This window comes from Cannabis sativa, chromosome 5 (genome assembly GCF_029168945.1).
Source record: "Cannabis sativa cultivar Pink pepper isolate KNU-18-1 chromosome 5, ASM2916894v1, whole genome shotgun sequence".
NCBI classification, from domain to species: domain Eukaryota; kingdom Viridiplantae; phylum Streptophyta; class Magnoliopsida; order Rosales; family Cannabaceae; genus Cannabis; species Cannabis sativa.
The window spans coordinates 75,696,767-75,713,712 of record NC_083605.1 but is presented as its reverse complement, the minus strand read 5'-3'; the positions used below and the strand labels follow the sequence as shown (position 1 = coordinate 75,713,712).

At 31.4% G+C, this 16,946-nt stretch overlaps 4 protein-coding genes and 1 non-coding gene across 5 annotated transcripts; 3 read left to right on the top strand and 2 right to left on the bottom strand.

Moving 5' to 3' along the window:
• Positions 1–758: 758 nt before the first annotated feature.
• TRNAQ-CUG (transfer RNA glutamine (anticodon CUG)) lies at positions 759–830 on the top strand. Its single transcript has one exon. It is a non-coding gene; the product is annotated as a tRNA-Gln (tRNA).
• A 439-nt stretch (positions 831–1,269) lies between these two features.
• On the bottom strand, positions 1,270–4,441 carry LOC115717399 (receptor-like protein 53). Its single transcript, XM_030646366.2, has 6 exons — positions 4,194–4,441; positions 3,906–4,060; positions 3,593–3,810; positions 2,536–3,145; positions 1,686–2,189; positions 1,270–1,585 (listed from the first exon to the last, which is right to left on the bottom strand). The coding sequence occupies exons 1-6, from the start codon at positions 4,373–4,375 to the stop codon at positions 1,494–1,496; spliced, it is 1,761 nt and encodes a 586-aa protein (XP_030502226.2). The 5' UTR covers positions 4,376–4,441; the 3' UTR covers positions 1,270–1,493.
• Positions 4,442–5,569: 1,128 nt separating this feature from the next.
• Positions 5,570–7,043, top strand: LOC115715771 (uncharacterized). Its single transcript, XM_030644443.2, has 2 exons — positions 5,570–5,913; positions 6,670–7,043. Exons 1-2 carry the CDS (start codon positions 5,669–5,671, stop codon positions 6,878–6,880), a joined length of 456 nt encoding a protein of 151 aa, XP_030500303.2. The 5' UTR covers positions 5,570–5,668; the 3' UTR covers positions 6,881–7,043.
• A 3,943-nt stretch (positions 7,044–10,986) lies between these two features.
• On the top strand, positions 10,987–12,942 carry LOC115717337 (RNA polymerase II transcriptional coactivator KELP). Its single transcript, XM_030646309.2, has 3 exons — positions 10,987–11,370; positions 11,481–11,586; positions 12,520–12,942. The coding sequence occupies exons 1-3, from the start codon at positions 11,095–11,097 to the stop codon at positions 12,612–12,614; spliced, it is 477 nt and encodes a 158-aa protein (XP_030502169.1). The 5' UTR covers positions 10,987–11,094; the 3' UTR covers positions 12,615–12,942.
• A 936-nt stretch (positions 12,943–13,878) lies between these two features.
• On the bottom strand, positions 13,879–14,855 carry LOC115716979 (uncharacterized). The gene has a single exon (XM_030645904.2). The coding sequence runs from the start codon at positions 14,765–14,767 to the stop codon at positions 14,141–14,143; it is 627 nt and encodes a 208-aa protein (XP_030501764.2). The 5' UTR covers positions 14,768–14,855; the 3' UTR covers positions 13,879–14,140.
• Positions 14,856–16,946: the final 2,091 nt, after the last annotated feature.

The following is a 16,946-nucleotide window of genomic DNA, read 5'->3' as shown; positions in this document are numbered from 1 at the left end:
TTAGTAAACTCAATAACTACTTATTTAAAATGCTATAGCGGGTGAAGCTGAATTTAGACCAAGACAAAGAAAGTGCTCAATTGAAAGGAATACTTGCCAAACTTCATTGAGTTGGTTGATCAATATCAGAAATTTTATCGGTCCACAAATCAAAGACAAACAATGTAGCTTCACACCAAACTAATTCGATTAAAAAAAGGAAACTTTCGATCGCGAGAAATTGACCAAGAATTCGTATCGCTTACTGATTGACTCCTTCATATTCGATTTATTAAGGTCAAAGGTGGATGGAAACAATCATAAGTGCAAGAAAAATCGAGAAATGAACTTCAGCGCAACGATTAGGGCACGTGTCGGAGGAGTTACGAGTGTAGGGTCGTCACTTAGGGTTCATGAATGATTTGATCTAGTCTATAGGCCTTCTTCGACTAGCTCTTAAAAAGAAAAGACTATTTCAATGTATGCCTCACGACCTATGAGACTTACCTATTTGAAACGAATACTCATGTCTGCCTACCCTGCGCTTTCATCTTCCTACTCAACCAGACTAATGAATGCCAAACATTTATATATAATTAAATCTTATCAAATTTTGATATTTTTTTGGGTCCGTTTTTAATGCAAGGTCCAAAGAATACCTTAAAAAAACAAAACTAGAGTGAAACATAATAGAAAAGAATTATTTTGAAAATATTAAATTAATTTTCGTTTGTTCATATTCATATAAAAATTTTAAAGCAAATAACATATCAACAAGGGGTTCCATGGTCTAGTGGTCAGGACATTGGACTCTGAATCCAGTAACCCGAGTTCAAGTCTCGGTGGAACCTAATATTTTTGCAATTTAATCCTACTTTTCAAACATACACAAATACTTTAGTGCATGTTTGGCATCATAACTAAAAAACAGTTTTTTGTTTTTAAAAACAGAAAATTGTTTTTAAAAACAATTTGGCTTGTTTGGCCTTATTTTTTAAAAACAGCTTTCAGAAAACAAAGTTACAAAAAACAAGAATTTTGAAAACAACAAAATGTTGTTTTCTGTTCTAAAAACCAATTTACCTTTGGTTAATATTGTTTTTAAAAATCACTAACCAAACATGACTTGTGTTTTAAAAACTTCAAAAACTATTTTTTGTTCTCATTTCTAAAAACAATTTTTTAAAACAAAAAACAGAAAACAATACCAAACATGCTCTAATATTTTTGCAATTTAATCCTACTTTTCAAACATACACAAATACTTTAGTCACTCACTATACATTGGTCTTTTTTTTTTTAACACATTTTTATTCTCTGATTGGTACCATAAAAAACAAAACTGGTTTAAGAAAAGTAACACTACAATTCAGATTTTGACACACTCTTTCATATTTTTCCTTTGGATTGTATAAATCTAAAAAATGATGAAAAGAAAACAACTTGTGGTTTAGCAATTAGACTACTACAACAATGGTTATAAGTAATTCGGCTAATTCGAGTTTGACATTCGGCTAATCACCATCGCGAGGAGGCGGTGTAGGGGATAAAGATGCAAATTGCTGCAACCCAAGTAGCTCTTCCCTTGTGTACTTTAACCTTTGATCTGTTTCATATCATAGCATTATGAAAGGAAATGATTAGATTTGAAATGTTAAAAAAAATGCTAAGTGAAAAAGATGACATCTTTAATGCCAATATCTTACCTACAAAACAAGGAGATATGGGCATCTTTCTAATATTCTCCCGACGAAATTGTGTTGCTCGGGAAGGGGATGAACGATGATTCAAACAACTTTGGTCTGACGGAATTACATGAACATGTTCGTGTCTTACCTCAATGTGAGGATGAGTTTTACAAAACGAAACGATGTCATCCTTAGTCAAGAGCCAACACCCCATGACATCCATAAGTTTAAGTGATGCGGGGGTTTGATACGAGTTCAGCCCCGAGCTTGTAAGGACCGCGTCGTGTATGCTTAGATTTGTTAGTTTTGTTAATGATGATATGTAGGATAGAGAGATGTCTGTAAGGGATGCATCTCTAAGTGATAAATGGGTTAATTCAATTAAGCTTGATACAGAGGAGAGAGCTGAATCCCTCACTTGGGTTCCTTCCAAATTCAACTTCTTCAAATTCTTGAGCCTTTGTAGTGCTTCCAATGACAAAATTGGATCCATCTCAGGGCCACCATCTTGGTAAATTAGACCTGAAGATATTTGTTATACACACTCAACAAAACTTGTATAATAACCATAAACCAAACTATAAATGACCCTGTTTGGCTTGGCGCCTTTTGCTTCTCGGGAAAATCTTTTGATTTCGGAGTTTTGAAGCGTCAAAAGTACTTATGTTGTTGGTTTTTCCCATGAAGAGTTTCCCGAGAAGCTAAAAGCATAAGCAGAAGCTCAGCTAAACTAGGCCTAAAGTTGATTTCTACTAAAAGTTGAAACTCACTGATAATCCAACCAGCAATTTTAAAAGTCAAGCCAACTAGGATCATTGTATCACACTATCACTATAATAACTTTACATAATTCACACAAATTTCATACCTTTGATGTTTGTATTGCTCAAGTCAATTTCTTTCAGACAAGGCATTAGGCTGATGTATGAGATGGCTATATCATCAATTGATGTGTCAGATAAGGATAATATTTCGAGTTTGGGAGTATGTCCGGTTAAGATCTCTATTCCAATGTTGCTTACTTTCGTCTTGCTAAGGTTAAGATATCTCAAATTTTCGCCTATACTTGCAAACTCTTCGACTTCATCGTCTCCCACCATGGTAGAGCTGAGATTCAAATGTTCCAGCATGTTCAGACGGGGTAAGAAGCAAAATGTTGAGAGTGACGAGTTTGATAGATCAAGATACGACAGAAAACTCATTTCGGTATGCATAAAGGCTTCAGAGTCGTCTATGAAGGTGGCACCGGAGATAACAAGTCTAGTTAAAGGAGCTTTATCACCATTCCCTTTAAGTAGAGATTCAATTGTGCAGTTACTCATGTTCAAGCATTCGAGTGACGATAAATTTGGCAACTTTCTAACATTGGTCCAAGTTAGATTCAAGAAACTCAAACTGGGAAGAACTTGAAGAACACAAACCCCTTTGTCTGATACTTCACTTCCCCAAAGATCAAGGTATTGTAGTTTTGTGAGTCCCTAAAACCAAGGAAATAACAACATGAGCCAAAGCACTAAAAATCTATTCCTTCTGAGAGTAAAACATAAGCCTACTAAACCCAACCAAAAAATTTATTGTTCCATAAACTTTCAAGCTTGAAATAAAACTAAAAGAACAAATAAGATTTTTTTTGCCTCTTGATTTTTTTTGCCTTTTGTAATAAATTATCCTCAAACTATAGAAATAATTACAAACTTGCTTATACGAGTGGCTCTTCAATAAATTATTTTCATAGTTCGATGAGAATTTTTTACTCAAAAATAAATCAAAGGGACAAAATCCTACAAGTGAACTGGGTAAGAATCCAATTTATTCAAACTAAAAACATGAATAGCCATTACATAGTTTCAACAACCATAGAGACTAAATCAACATTTTCATATATAGAAAAATAAAAAAGCACAAATTTGAGAAATGATAAGTACCTTAATTGAGTTCAATGTCATATCATTAACAGGCAAACCACCCAAATCCAACACAATCAAGTTCCTAAGCAAATAAATATGCTTAAGTCCTTTAGCAGTGAGACCAGTTTTCGAAACAGATAATTTCTCCAAACTTGAAATAGATAAAACATGACTAAAACCAGCATCATTAACCTTAGAACACCTAGAAAGATCCAACTCCTTCAAACTATTCATCCCTTTAAAAAACAAAACACAGAAATTAATCAAAACAAAACAAAACAAGACATAGATGAAAGTATGAATATTATCACATATAATCATATATATATACCTGAAATAGCCCAAAGAGCAGAATTATTAAGCTTAGTACAATCTGCAACTTTCAAAGAACTCAAATACTTAAAAGCTCCAATATAAGCCATCCATTCTCCATCAACATAGTTATGATCTCTAAGATCAACTTTCTCCACAGTGTCCTTGAAAATTCTGAGTAAAAAAACAGAAACCCATATCAAAAATCATACCTTTAAAACATCATAATCGATCAAAATCCAATTTTTGGAGAAAATCATATCTGGGTCTGATTAAAAAATGAGATTTTTATTTTTGTTCTTCATACTCGAGTAATGAAGGGTAGAGGAGACGACGAGAGAGAAGACTGTGAAGCAGAGCTTCGGCGAGGTGAGAAGGTAGGCGTTCGAGAGTTCGTTTCTGCTTCCGCCATTGGTCCACGCTGTGTTTGCTCTCACACGCTGCAGCTATGCAAAGTTTGACCAGTTGGGTCTTCTCCTCCATTGCCATTGCTTTGCTTGGTTCTCAAGATCTGTTCTTTTTCATTTCATTTCTTCATATTAATTTTCCTCACTTTTCAGAGGTCAAGTCAAACTTCAAAACGTCTTAGATGAACGACACTTAAAAAAGATGTCGTTTTTAGATGTTGAGTAAAACCTCAAGCCTCTAAGATAAACTACACTTAATATGATGTCGTTTTATTGAGGTTAAGTTAAACCTATTGTGAGTAGTTGTAGTAGTGTCGGAAATACGGGCCAGAATTTTTGACATGAAACCAGCACGAGCACGAGTACACCCCTTGTTTCTGACCCTCTTCAAGAACAGAACTCTCAGCTTAGAACCCTAAGCAACTCTCTCTAATCCTCTCTCTTATTCTCTCTCTTCAACCATATCTTAAAGTGAAAAGACTAGACTTATATATAGGCCCAACTCAAACAATGATAGCACCAACTAACTAACTAACATAACATAAAGTTAGTTGGTTTAAGTGAGTTGAATAATAAGTTGGTTTAGAGGATCAAATTCCACATTGATAAAACACATGGTACCAAATGTGTAGACACCTTATTAATATATATGTATTTATCAATTATAAATAAGTTAAAATAATAATAAAATTTAAATATAACAGTGAATATTATAATTTTATAATTAAAATTATTAAAAATAATATAAAACTAAAATTATTTTTATTTATTTATAAAGTGATATAAAATTTATATATTTATAAGTAAATATTTAAATTTTAATAATTTACTTATAAAATATTGTTAAAAATTATATATGACTGAAATTATAATATATATATATATTGGGTAATTAATCCAATAAAAAAATATGAAAGTAAAATATAAATTTGAGTCTGTATATAAAAATGGGCAGACTTCCTTAAGAAAAACAGACTGACACGAATTTGAGCATGATATGAAAATACCGAGTTTACAGGCCGTGTCAAGCCTACCATTCAAAAATATTGACACAACACGGCCCTACACAACTCATAATCTTTAAAGCACAGGACGATACGGCCCACATTTTAAAAAGCACAAAAAAATATGAATTAGGCCAAGCCGGACCAACACGACATGCACAAAGGAGTAATGAGTAAGAATAGAAACGACACGGGTAATGGGAAAATAATGTCGTTTTTATAGAAAAACGACATAAAGAAAGTCATATTTTGGCAGCCATATATAATAATATTAACATAATTTTTAAAGAGAAAAAAAAAAAAAACATTCTTCTTGGCCTCACATATTTGGTGGGTAAAGGGGTGAGGTGAGCTCTCTTCTCTGAGAAGAGATGGAAATGGCGGTGGTCTCAGTTGGGAGACCTCATCACTTACCCTTCTCCTTTCATTTTTCTAACACTACAACCTTAAACACCTCAACAACTCTCAAGATTCCGCCATTAAACCATCTCAACTTTCTCTCTTCTTCTTCTTCTTCTTCTACTCGTTGCAGATTAGCTTCTGTCGTGGAACAAGGCTCTTCATCTCCTTCCTCAGATGATTCCGCCATGGAAGACGGGAACAACACCTCCTTAAGGTACTTCACTGAAAACCCATTTCTCCAAAACTGAAAAACAGACTCAAATTCTTTACTGGGTTTCCATTAATGATGAATTTTGATGGTAAAAATCAAAGCTTTATCAAATCTTAGTTTAATTGAAGATAGCACAGCCATAATTATTTCTAGTTTTATTATTTCAATGGTAAATATTATTGTGGATTTTGTATTTAGTAAAAGCTAACAATTAAAAATCAAAGCTTTAAATTGAAGATAGCTAATAGCATTATCATCTTTATAGCTAATACCATTTTGGGTAGTTTGTTTAGTACTAAAGGTTTTCAATAAAATTGTTTATTTTGTTAAATGAGAATTTAACTCTTATGTTTGATCAAAACAAAAACATAATAATATCCTTAGGGTTTGTTTGTGAGGTATAAAAATATAGGAATAAGAATAAAAATAGAATGGAATAAAATTTAAAATTTATAAAAAAGAAATTGATAGATTAGAATTCTTTTTCGAAATAAAATGATCATTTGACCAAAATATTAGAAAGGTTATTCTATTAGAATACTTTAATAGCAATCAAACAAAGGAAAAAAATAAAGATTGTTTCCATTCTATTCTATTTTATTACTCCAACCAAACGCCACCTTTGCTCTTTATAATCGTTTAGATCTGAATTGTCATTTAACAAAACATTTTTGTAAAAGACAGGTCTAAAATAGTACTTACTCTTATTTGCTTTTAGTGAATTTGTTTTTGAATGTGTGAACCAATTTTGTGGAGTAGTGGTTGTAAGGCTTGTGGGAGAGAAGAAGTAGAGAAGGGTTGCAATGGTGAAGGAAGAATTCAAGGTGGAATTGCTACATTTCCAGGGTTTGGTTGGTGGCCAATAAAGGCTTATAGACCTTGTCCTGGTTTTGTTGAATCTGGTGGTAGGTATAAAAGAACTGGTCAAAGCTTGGATGAAGTTGCCTTTGGAAGAAGCCAAAGAGATTAAGTCATAAAGGTAAAAAAAAAAAAACAACTTACAATTTACCATTGCAAAAACAAAGTTGGAATGATGAAACATTGTATTGTTGATATTGATAGGTTTTGTTTTTAATTCTAATCTTGTACACTTGTATTCTCAATATTCTACTTTAAATGATGATTTTTTTTAATATTGTATTGTTGTTAGATTAAGTTAGGTAAATATTATTTTGAATTCTGTGTTTTTGTAAAAGTTACTGATTGGACTTTCTGTTTTGTTAAATGATAAATTGGACTATGTATTTTTTAAAATAGTACTATATGGTTTTTTTTTTTTGTAAAATAAAATTAAATAATAGCTCGATATAGATGTGTTATGACAAAGCTGGTTACGTTTTATATATCTTTTCGTGCTTGAAATTGTTTTCAAGTTTGTTATATCAAAAAAAAAATGTCGAAAATTGAATTTAAAGCCTTATTTATACTATTTTAGTAAATACAAGATCTATTTTGTTAGCCCAATTAATATTTTTTACAAAATATAAGATTCAAAATATTGTTAACCCATTAATCAACAAAACGTAATTAGAAATGTTAGTGCAAATATTAATAAAGAAAACATAAATTGAATTTAAAAAATACCAACAATTAAAATAGACACAAGAAATTTATAGAGACTTGAACTTTTTCCAAATAAGAGAGCCTAATCCTCTTTTGAACTTCCTCGAAGAAAAGAATCGTTCCTTGAATCAAGTTTTCAAATCAGATGAAATTCTATTTTCAAAACTAATAGAAAACCTTTAAGAAATTCCCTTGAAGAATATCATCTTTACTAAAATATCTTAGACTCTCTTAATTACAAGTATTACATTTCATATTGCTACACTTTATTACAGTACACAACTATGTATATAGGCTTAGACTAACAAAGCTAACCGAAATAACTGTCTTGAGATCTTCTTGTCCAGCTTGTCAAATAATATAGTGCCATGTCGCCAATTCCATAGGGAGTTAAGCAAGGACTCATATCCAACAATAGTGAACTACTTGAGGCTAGTTTAAAGTGGTCTTAAAGTGGTCATAGTGTTTATGGGGAGCCCTGAGTTTAAGTCTCAAGTTGTGCAATGTAATGTATATATAAATACTTCAATTAGAAAAGAAAATATATATATATCCAACAATAGTGTTCATGATTCTACTTGAAACTCATATTTATACAAATATTCAATTCAGTTCACTTTATATTCTTTTTTAGCCTCTATCCAAAAACAAAACCCAAGATCAAATTCTTTTTTGCTTCAAGAAATCTATGAATATAATTGTGTGTAATATTTACAACAAAAGGCGAAAATAGAAGAAGAAGGAGAAGAAGAAGAAATGAAATTCCTCTACTTTGTTCTTACAACTATGAAAAGAAAAACATATATTTCCATGTCCATATATACTTAAGGTAAATACTAAAATGTGTCTTATTATTGAAAATGTAAGGTAATAATAAAGTCACCAAAGAACCATCTTATTTAAACAACACTAAACAATTATGATTGGTTAAATATAAGCTGAAAAAGTAGTGTGAAATTTGAGTTTTTATAGTTAGCATTTTAAAATTCACATTTTATTCTAAATGGATATAATAAAGTGTCTAAATGAGTGCTTAGTTGGTTATAAAATACAAATAGTAATGACTTAATATTTGCACTTGCACTTGCACATACACAAAATACATTGATTCACATTTTTATATTAGAAAAAAGAAACTAGAAAATATTATTGACCTAAATTTGTAATCACTAGTCACAATAATTGTCGAATAAATTTGTAGCCACATTAGCACAATTGCAATTATAAGAAAAGATTTCAACATTAATCACGTTATGTGATTTTTCTTTTGATTAATTGGAAGTGAATTTTAATAAACTTATGTAATGTTTAATGTAAATAATAGTGAGATGTTTCACTTTTTTCTATAATAGAAAAGGAAGATGTGCAATAACAATATTCTAACAAATTTGACTTTTAATATTCTATCATTTTGGTTTCTGTAATTAGCTAAGATAATCAATACTAATGTAACTTACATATTTTTAATCAAAAAAAAAAAAAAACTTAGGAGTTAAATGTTTTTTTTAAAAAAAAAAAAGTTTAGGAGTTAAATGACTTGATTGTTATTAATTTAGCAATATACATTACATCATGATTAAATGTTACATTATTATTTTTTTTAACCCAATCTATTCATTCAAAGAAAGATTATAAAGGATTAGGCAAATCCCGCTATAAAGCCAGATTTGTACAAAAAGTATTAACCTCAATTCACGTTACGCTAGTTTTGTGCAACAAAGTTTAATTGGTTAAAGTATAAGCTACCCCATTAATTTCACGGTGTACAAATGAAGTCCCAAGAACAAAATCAAATAATAACATGTTTCGTATATGACAAAGAACCCTATCAACATCTTTGCAACTATCTTCCTTACATTGGATTAATTGAATAGCTTCAAGATGATTGGACTCAATACGAAACCTTCGAAATTTTTGTTGGATTCCCATTTGCAAACGAGCATGTATGGCTAGCAATTACATACATGTAACGACTGATGCTCGTTTCCAAAACATCCTCGTTTCCAAGTCTTCACATCTGTTTTGTATATTCACAAAGTTTCCACACATGTCTAACCAAATTGCAACTCCGCAGGGCATGAAAAATATTTTCCTGAGCCTCTCCCGAACACCTCAGACAAGACGGATCAGTGTTAATACCTCAAGATGACAGACCTACATTAGTTGGGAGCGATGAGTGAGCAAGCTTCCACACAAAATATTTCACCTTTGGGAGACTTTCAACTGCCACAAAAATTTCCACCAAGCAACCACTTGTTTATAATCGAATACTCTTCGCTTTTACTATAATGCAACATAACTTTATCCTCTAATTCCCAATCTGTATATTGGGAGTTGCAAAATAAGATTAGCATCATCCATATTAAAGTTAGCTTGAATGAAATTCTCATCCTACTGCCCATTAGGTAGCTTTAGGTCAATTACAAAGGGAAATTTAATTTTCTATACTTACATATACTTAATATTTTTTCCCTAAACTAATACTTTTCTACATTGAAAATATATGACCACTTTTTTAAAACCCCAAAAATACCCCTCTAAAAAACTCAAACCCTTTCTACATTGAAATTTTTTTTTTAATTTTTCTGGGCTTTTAAGGGGTAGGGTACGATGCCGTCTGATGGGGCATTTTTTTGGGGTTTTGAAGTCGGGTCCGATGGGCCCGATACCAATTTTTTTTGGGTTTTAAGGTCGGGCCAGATGCCCGTCTGAGGGGCCTAATGCCCTGTCCGATGGGGTCCGATGGGCCCATCGGGCCCGACCTTAAAAATCCAAAAAAAGAGGTTTTTGTGCGATACCGTGCGGGTCTCGATCGGAGTGGTCCGACAACGGTGCTGGTGGCGGTGGGTGGTCGTCCGTCGTCGTGTGTTGTCGTGCGGTGCTATCGGTGGCGGTGGGTGGTCATCCTTCGTCGTCGGAGGTGAAGCCGATGGTGGTGGGTGTGGGTGTACCGTGCGAGAGGGAGAGAGAGAACTTTTGAGCCTTTTGATTTTAGTTTTTCAAATAGGAGGGGTATTTGTGGGAAATTAGTAATTTGGTCATATATGACCAATTTTAATAATTATGGATTTAGGAAAAAAAAAATAGGATATTGTAAGCATGAAATTTCAAATTTCCCATTACAAATAAATTACTTAAAATGTTCGGTTTATCATAAATCTTGAAGCTCCTAAGACAAAGAAACTACGGATCATCCGTAAGTTTTACACTATTACCATTACCGATTCTCATCGATAACTGTTAAAAATAATTTTCTCGCCCCAAATCAAACTTCTCCAAACAAAAGAAACATGATTACCACACTTTGCTTTCAAAACATCCTTAATGGAAAAGTAGTTAGCCTTCAAAACTTTACTACAAAGTATTTTAAAAAAACACCAAGCTTACAACTTCTTTTACCACAGCTGTGCCAAACTCTTGTAAGAAATAATTTTGATTTTACAGCTTTCTACGGCCAGCCAATGAGTGACTGACACGTAAGATATGTTATGGTGCGGCGGCACACACAGAATTAATAAAAGAAAAAAAAAAGATTTTGATTTTGATTTTCTCATTTTCCATTTCTCCGAAAGTGAAACAGTGTTGTTGTTGTGAGATCAGAGCAGAGCAAAGCCCCTAAAAATGGAAGCAGAGATGGAAGAGAAGATCACCAAAACGGTGCGTTCCATTCTTCAACAATCCAACATGGATGACGTCACTGAGTACAAGGTTCGAAAACAAGCCTCCGACCAACTCAACCTCGACCTCTCCAAACCTCCTTACAAGGCTTTCGTTAAGAAAGTTGTTCAATCTTTCCTAGAAGAACAACAACAACAAGAAGAAGAAGAAGAAGGACAAGAAGAACAGCAGACCGGTGATGGGGAGTACGATGATGAAGGCAATCTAATTGTTTGCAAGGTTTGATTTTTTTTATGTGGGGTTCTGTTTGTTTCTCGAGAAAATTAGTGGGAAAACTTAAAGGTATGATTTTTATGCATAATTAGAAAATGGGTTCTTTTTGGTTCCAGTTATCAGAGAAGAGGAAGGTGACAGTTCAGGATTTTCGAGGGAAAACTTTGGTGTCTATTAGGGAATACTTTAAGAAAGATGGAAAGGAGCTTCCTACTTCTAAAGGTACTATTTTTATTTTTTCTCTTTTGAAATTTTCCACTTTTTGATATGATAATATGACTGGATTTGGATTGTTCTAGCTAGCTAGTTGAGAGGTGAAAAGGGTGTTATTGATATGGTTGTTTGGTTTAATGGCTCTGAAATTTATGTAGATTTCTTAGACTAGCTTATTACTATGTTTAGTTATTATTTAGTATCAAACTACAACTACTTTAGGTGTGTAAAATTAAGTCAAGGGTACTTCTAGTAATGCTATTATGAAAATTAGACTTGTCATGACAATAAATGAATTATGAATTTGAAAATTATTTCATTAGTTATGATTATGTGGAACAAGTTTTGATGATATCAATGGCTTCAAAGTTCTTGTAAAGAGGTAAAAATGAGGAACCTTTTGACTAATGAGTTGTAGAAAGTAGTTAGGTGAGATGCTAAGGCTGCAAACTGATAAGAATCTGTTGCCAAATTACTCAAACCAGTAGCCGAACACACCCGAACACAGCAGCAGAAAAGATAGCAAAACAGTAGAGAATTGTATATTGAATATGTGAGAAAACCAATTACAAACTATTGGAGCCTTTCGGCCCCTTTGATGCAAAGAGTTTTACTCAATTCATTGCATACCATTTCTCACTCAAATACCCTTTTTATATATTATATGCTAGCACACCATACTAATCCCATTGCCTAACAAAATGGTGGAGCCAAACCACTTGAGAGAAAACATTTTGTGTTTTTGATACAAGTAATGGTTACTTCGGTGGATTTTCAAAAGTTATCCGATCGAGTAGTGTAGCTGTTCTTGTTCTTGTGAGATATTGTGAATCATTTTCCGATCATGCTTTACTTTTGCATGGATTGCTTGAATACATTTTCAAAAGTTATCCGATCGATTACCAATACTTGATTGTATTGTTTTGTTTCGTTTTGTTACAGGGATCAGTTTGACAGAAGAACAATGGTCAACCTTTTACAAAAATGTACCTGCTATAGAGAAAGCCATTAGTAAAATGGAATCAAGGATCATGTGAGACTGTGATCTAGCCATTAAATTAGTGAAGCTATCTCGAAATGTAACTTGTACTTCTTATCTACTTGTTGTGGCTTTGTCAATTTAATGCAGTAACTTATGACTGTAGTAGTGTATCTTAATACATGGGATAGAACAACGACCATTGTTGAAATGAACTTTTGTGATGTTTCTATCTAGCTCTGCAAAGCAAACTCTACTATGCATTGTTTGGTCTCAATCTGTTCAAGCTGTTTCATTTGTGGAATGAGTTGATAGAACATCACTTTTTGAACTGATGTCAAAGTTATCTTTCAAATTTAAATGAGAAAATGGGATTTATTGTAGAAGAGTTTTGAGACTGAATTGTGAGAAGTTGTATTGAAAATCACAGTTATTGTATGAGATTTGAGTGTTTTGAATGTTTGATCGAAGATTGTTTGAAGAAGCTCGATTGAAGTTAATCTTGTGTTCGAACCAATATAATTCGTGCTGTGTTTTATTTTTAACATTCTTAATTTCATCTCTAATTAGGGGTGGTAATTTGTGTTGTCGTGTCGTGTTGAGATTTTAAATTTACTAAAAATTTACTGACACAAACATAACCCGTGATACAAAATAATTTATAAAATACGGACACGAGTAGAACTTACAAAATCTCATATCATGTTCGTATTAAACCTTAAATTACTACTCATTGATTATTATTTTCTAAAAAAATAAAATCATTTTTATATTTTGTCTTTTTGAGGTAATAATAAAAATGTCAATAACACAATATGTCAAAAAAAAAAAAAAATCTAAATAACAAATGAGAAAATTAGATGGTAATAGTATACCCTTTTTAATTTAACTCAACTCATTTTTAACTTACTTTTTAAATTCCATCGTTAATACCCTCTTTTTAAATCATTATACCCATTATACTCCTATTTCATACCTCTTTCTAATTTTTATTTCTCTAAAACAAAATTATTCAGATGAAAAACATATATTATACAATATATATTGATATTAAAGACGTTTATTTTAAGTCCACAAAAATAATAATAATCAAGAAAAGAAAATCAAAAGAAATATATGACAACACGTTAATATTTTTCTTATATTTTTTTTTTATTTCCACCATTTATTATAAAGACGATTCATTAAATTTAATATATTTAGTTAAATAAAAGTATATTTGGTAATAAACTTATAAAAGTAAGTAGATTTTAATTAATTTTAATATGTGACTATTTTTTTGATTAATTTATAAAAAAAAAAGACTGGATTTATCCCATAACAAATACTCACAAGATCATTATAAAAACAATAAATATATACATATTTATTCTTGCACATTAAATAAGAGTAAGTTAAAAAATCAAACTCTTTCTTTGTTTACATGTACAAACAACATACATAAAAACTAACCCAAACACATTATGAGATAATCAAAACTTAAAAATAATAATCTCTCCTACAAAAACATGAAGTTTCAAGTAGGAAAAATATAAAAGGCACTACTAAACTTAACAAACCCATCAAACAAAAACAAAAAAAGAACTAACTATGATCATCTTTATTGAACAAGTTAGAAAAATTAGACTTCCATTTACTCTTACTATGTCTAGGTGTGAGTGGTCCAGAAGAAGAAGAAGAAGCAACCATTCTCATTCTCTCAATCAAAGCCTCAGTGTTACCTTGTTCAGACAAAATCTCTTCCAATTGTTTAGTGTCAATCATCAATTTCACCTTCCAAACCCCATTTCCGCCCGAGGGCAACACTTGCATCATACCCGAGTTACCACTCGCCAAATTATCAACAAACTCAGCCGACGCTGAATGAGACAATGACATTTTCTTCTTATTTGTCTTATCAGCATCAGCGTCAGCAGCAGCTATGTATTCAGCTTTCATAGTATTATTACTCTTTAACGGAAGAAGGTAGTAGAATTTTCCTTCTACTAAATTCTCGTTTTCGGACAAGGGTGATGATCCATGACCTTGTTTGAAAATACCATATCCGGGGTGAGAATTAAGAACTTCATAAGCTAATTTAGGAGATTTAAACTCAAGAATAGAGCCTGAATCTTTGAGGACCCTTATAGAGGAAGAGTTCTTCTTAGGACTATTTTTATCACATGAAACATTGGTAGAAGAAGTACATGATTTTGGAGAACAATTCCCCATTTGAAAAAAAACAAACAAACAAAAATAAAAATAGAAGTAGTACACTACTCTACACTACACTTATTGTGTTTATATATATAAATTGAATTAAATTGTGAGAATCTTATTACATGCAATAGTGGGAAAATAATGGGGTTGTGTCAGAAATGACAAATTAGTGAATAATTTTTTTTATTTTATTTTTTGGGTAGAAAACATTTAATAGGGCAGCATGTGAAATTTGACCGTTGGTGGTGTAATAATAATTTAATATAAATAATGAAGAAAAAGTACAGAAAAATTCACCATTTTAAAAGAATAGTATTTTTATCAATTTTGGTATTCGATATAAATATATATAAATAATTTTGATATGTACAAGGCCAAAGAACAGAAAATAAGGTAAATTTTAAGGTTAAAATAATAGGGAAAAACGACAGTTAAGATTAGGAAGGTGACTAAATTCAAATTTCTATTGTTTTAGGCGGTTTGGATTTATGTGTTTTCATATTGTTTTTATTTTTGTCCTAATTAAAAATAGGCATCTCCTTAATTAAATAATTAATTTAATTAGTATATTTTGTATTCTTTATAAGTTTTTTAATTAATCCGTGATTATTAAGTTTATCTCTATTTATGATATGTTCAAACCTAAATTTCGGTTAATTGTACTTGAAGGAGTATTTTATAAGTGGCGTTTACGATTGGTTATAACTATATTTTTTAAAAACTATTTTCATATAAGATTCGATACTTAATTACACTAATAGTGATATGACACCGAAAATAGTGCTAGACACTAATAATACCTTTTAACAATTCTCTACTTAAAAATATAAATAACCAATATACGTTATGAAACACTAGTTAAAGTGGAAAAAAGACACTAGTCATTGCCATATTGATAAAATAAATTTCATTTTTATAAGAAAGATAGCGAAAAGATGACTTATGTGTATCAACATTTCATATTTACAGTTATTAATGTAAAAAATATTTTAGAATTGTATATTCTAGGACAAGACAGGAAAATGCTCTGTGTTACATTCATACACGGAACTAGTCAAGATTAGGGGTGACAAAATGTGTTATCATGCTGTGTTTGTACTATATTTTATATGACTCGCTTCTATTTTTCGTGTCAGACGTGTCGACATGTTTTTTAACTCGTGTCTAATTTTCTCAACCCTAGCCCGACCCGTAAAAAATTGTGTCGTGTTCGTGTCGACCCACTGTGACCTATTTTGTTATTATTTAAGCTAGAGTTGTAGAGAAAAATGATAGATTTAAGTTCCATTAGAAAACGTATACACATTTATGTATATATAGTTTATTATATATGATAAAAATTAAAAATTTTAAAATATTTTTAATTTTATGTTAAGAAAAAATAAATTTAAATTTTTTTAACTTAATATTAAATCACTAAATATATATATTTTTATATAATTATATTATTATTAATAATTTATTATTTTATTATATTTAAAAAAAATGTGTCAAACGTGTCGAATTTGTGTTAAGTGTGTCGTGTCATGTTTGATCCGTTTTTATTTTGTATCAAGTCGTGTCGATTCGTTTTCGACCCATGCCTAATGTTCCTGACTCTAACCTGTACAATTCGTGTCGTGTTCGTATTCGTGTACCGTGTCGAAACCTATTTTGCTACCCCTAGTCAAAGACCCCACAAAAAATAATGCTCAATATCGACCAATCCCGTGCAAAATTCGACTTTCTTATTTTACTATAGGATACATGTTTATTGTTTATTTTGCATAATAGACTTATTTTGATTTTTTTTTTTACAAAATAATATGTGAAATACATTGTGTTGACCGAGGTTTTCGGCAACCAATAAAATAATATAAGATTAGAGAACTGTAAGAAATTAAGAGAAGGATTTTTACGTGGTTGGGCGTTAATGAGCCTTAGTCCACGAGTCTGTGTATTTATGAGTGTATTAAATACAAAGAATGTTCTTGGTGAGTATTTACTCTTCTTGCACTTATGCAATCCAAAATTCTCGGCCCCCTTTAATGAGCTTTAAGGGGGTATTTATAGTGTTTTTGGTGGGGTGATTCCCAGGATTATAGTACATGTATTTCTGTAAATACCTATAAAGTTGGGTATTCCCAATGAATATACCATGGGTAATGCATGGTCAAATTCCTAGGTGCTGTAGGGCTTTTATGTGGAATGT

Coding starts and splice junctions, on each gene's coding strand:
- LOC115717399 (XM_030646366.2), bottom strand. CDS start 4,375: ATGGCAATGGAGGAGAAGACCCAACTGGTCAAACTTTGCATAGCTGCA. Junction 4,061..4,193: donor CTCTACCCTTCATTACTCGA/GTATGAAGAACA, acceptor TTTTTTACTCAG/AATTTTCAAGGACACTGTGG. Junction 3,146..3,592: donor TGACATTGAACTCAATTAAG/GTACTTATCATT, acceptor CCTTGGTTTTAG/GGACTCACAAAACTACAATA.
- LOC115717337 (XM_030646309.2), top strand. CDS start 11,095: ATGGAAGCAGAGATGGAAGAGAAGATCACCAAAACGGTGCGTTCCATT. Junction 11,371..11,480: donor GCAATCTAATTGTTTGCAAG/GTTTGATTTTTT, acceptor TTTTGGTTCCAG/TTATCAGAGAAGAGGAAGGT. Junction 11,587..12,519: donor GGAGCTTCCTACTTCTAAAG/GTACTATTTTTA, acceptor GTTTTGTTACAG/GGATCAGTTTGACAGAAGAA.
- LOC115716979 (XM_030645904.2), bottom strand. CDS start 14,767: ATGGGGAATTGTTCTCCAAAATCATGTACTTCTTCTACCAATGTTTCA.
- LOC115715771 (XM_030644443.2), top strand. CDS start 5,669: ATGGAAATGGCGGTGGTCTCAGTTGGGAGACCTCATCACTTACCCTTC. Junction 5,914..6,669: donor GGGAACAACACCTCCTTAAG/GTACTTCACTGA, acceptor TTTGTGGAGTAG/TGGTTGTAAGGCTTGTGGGA.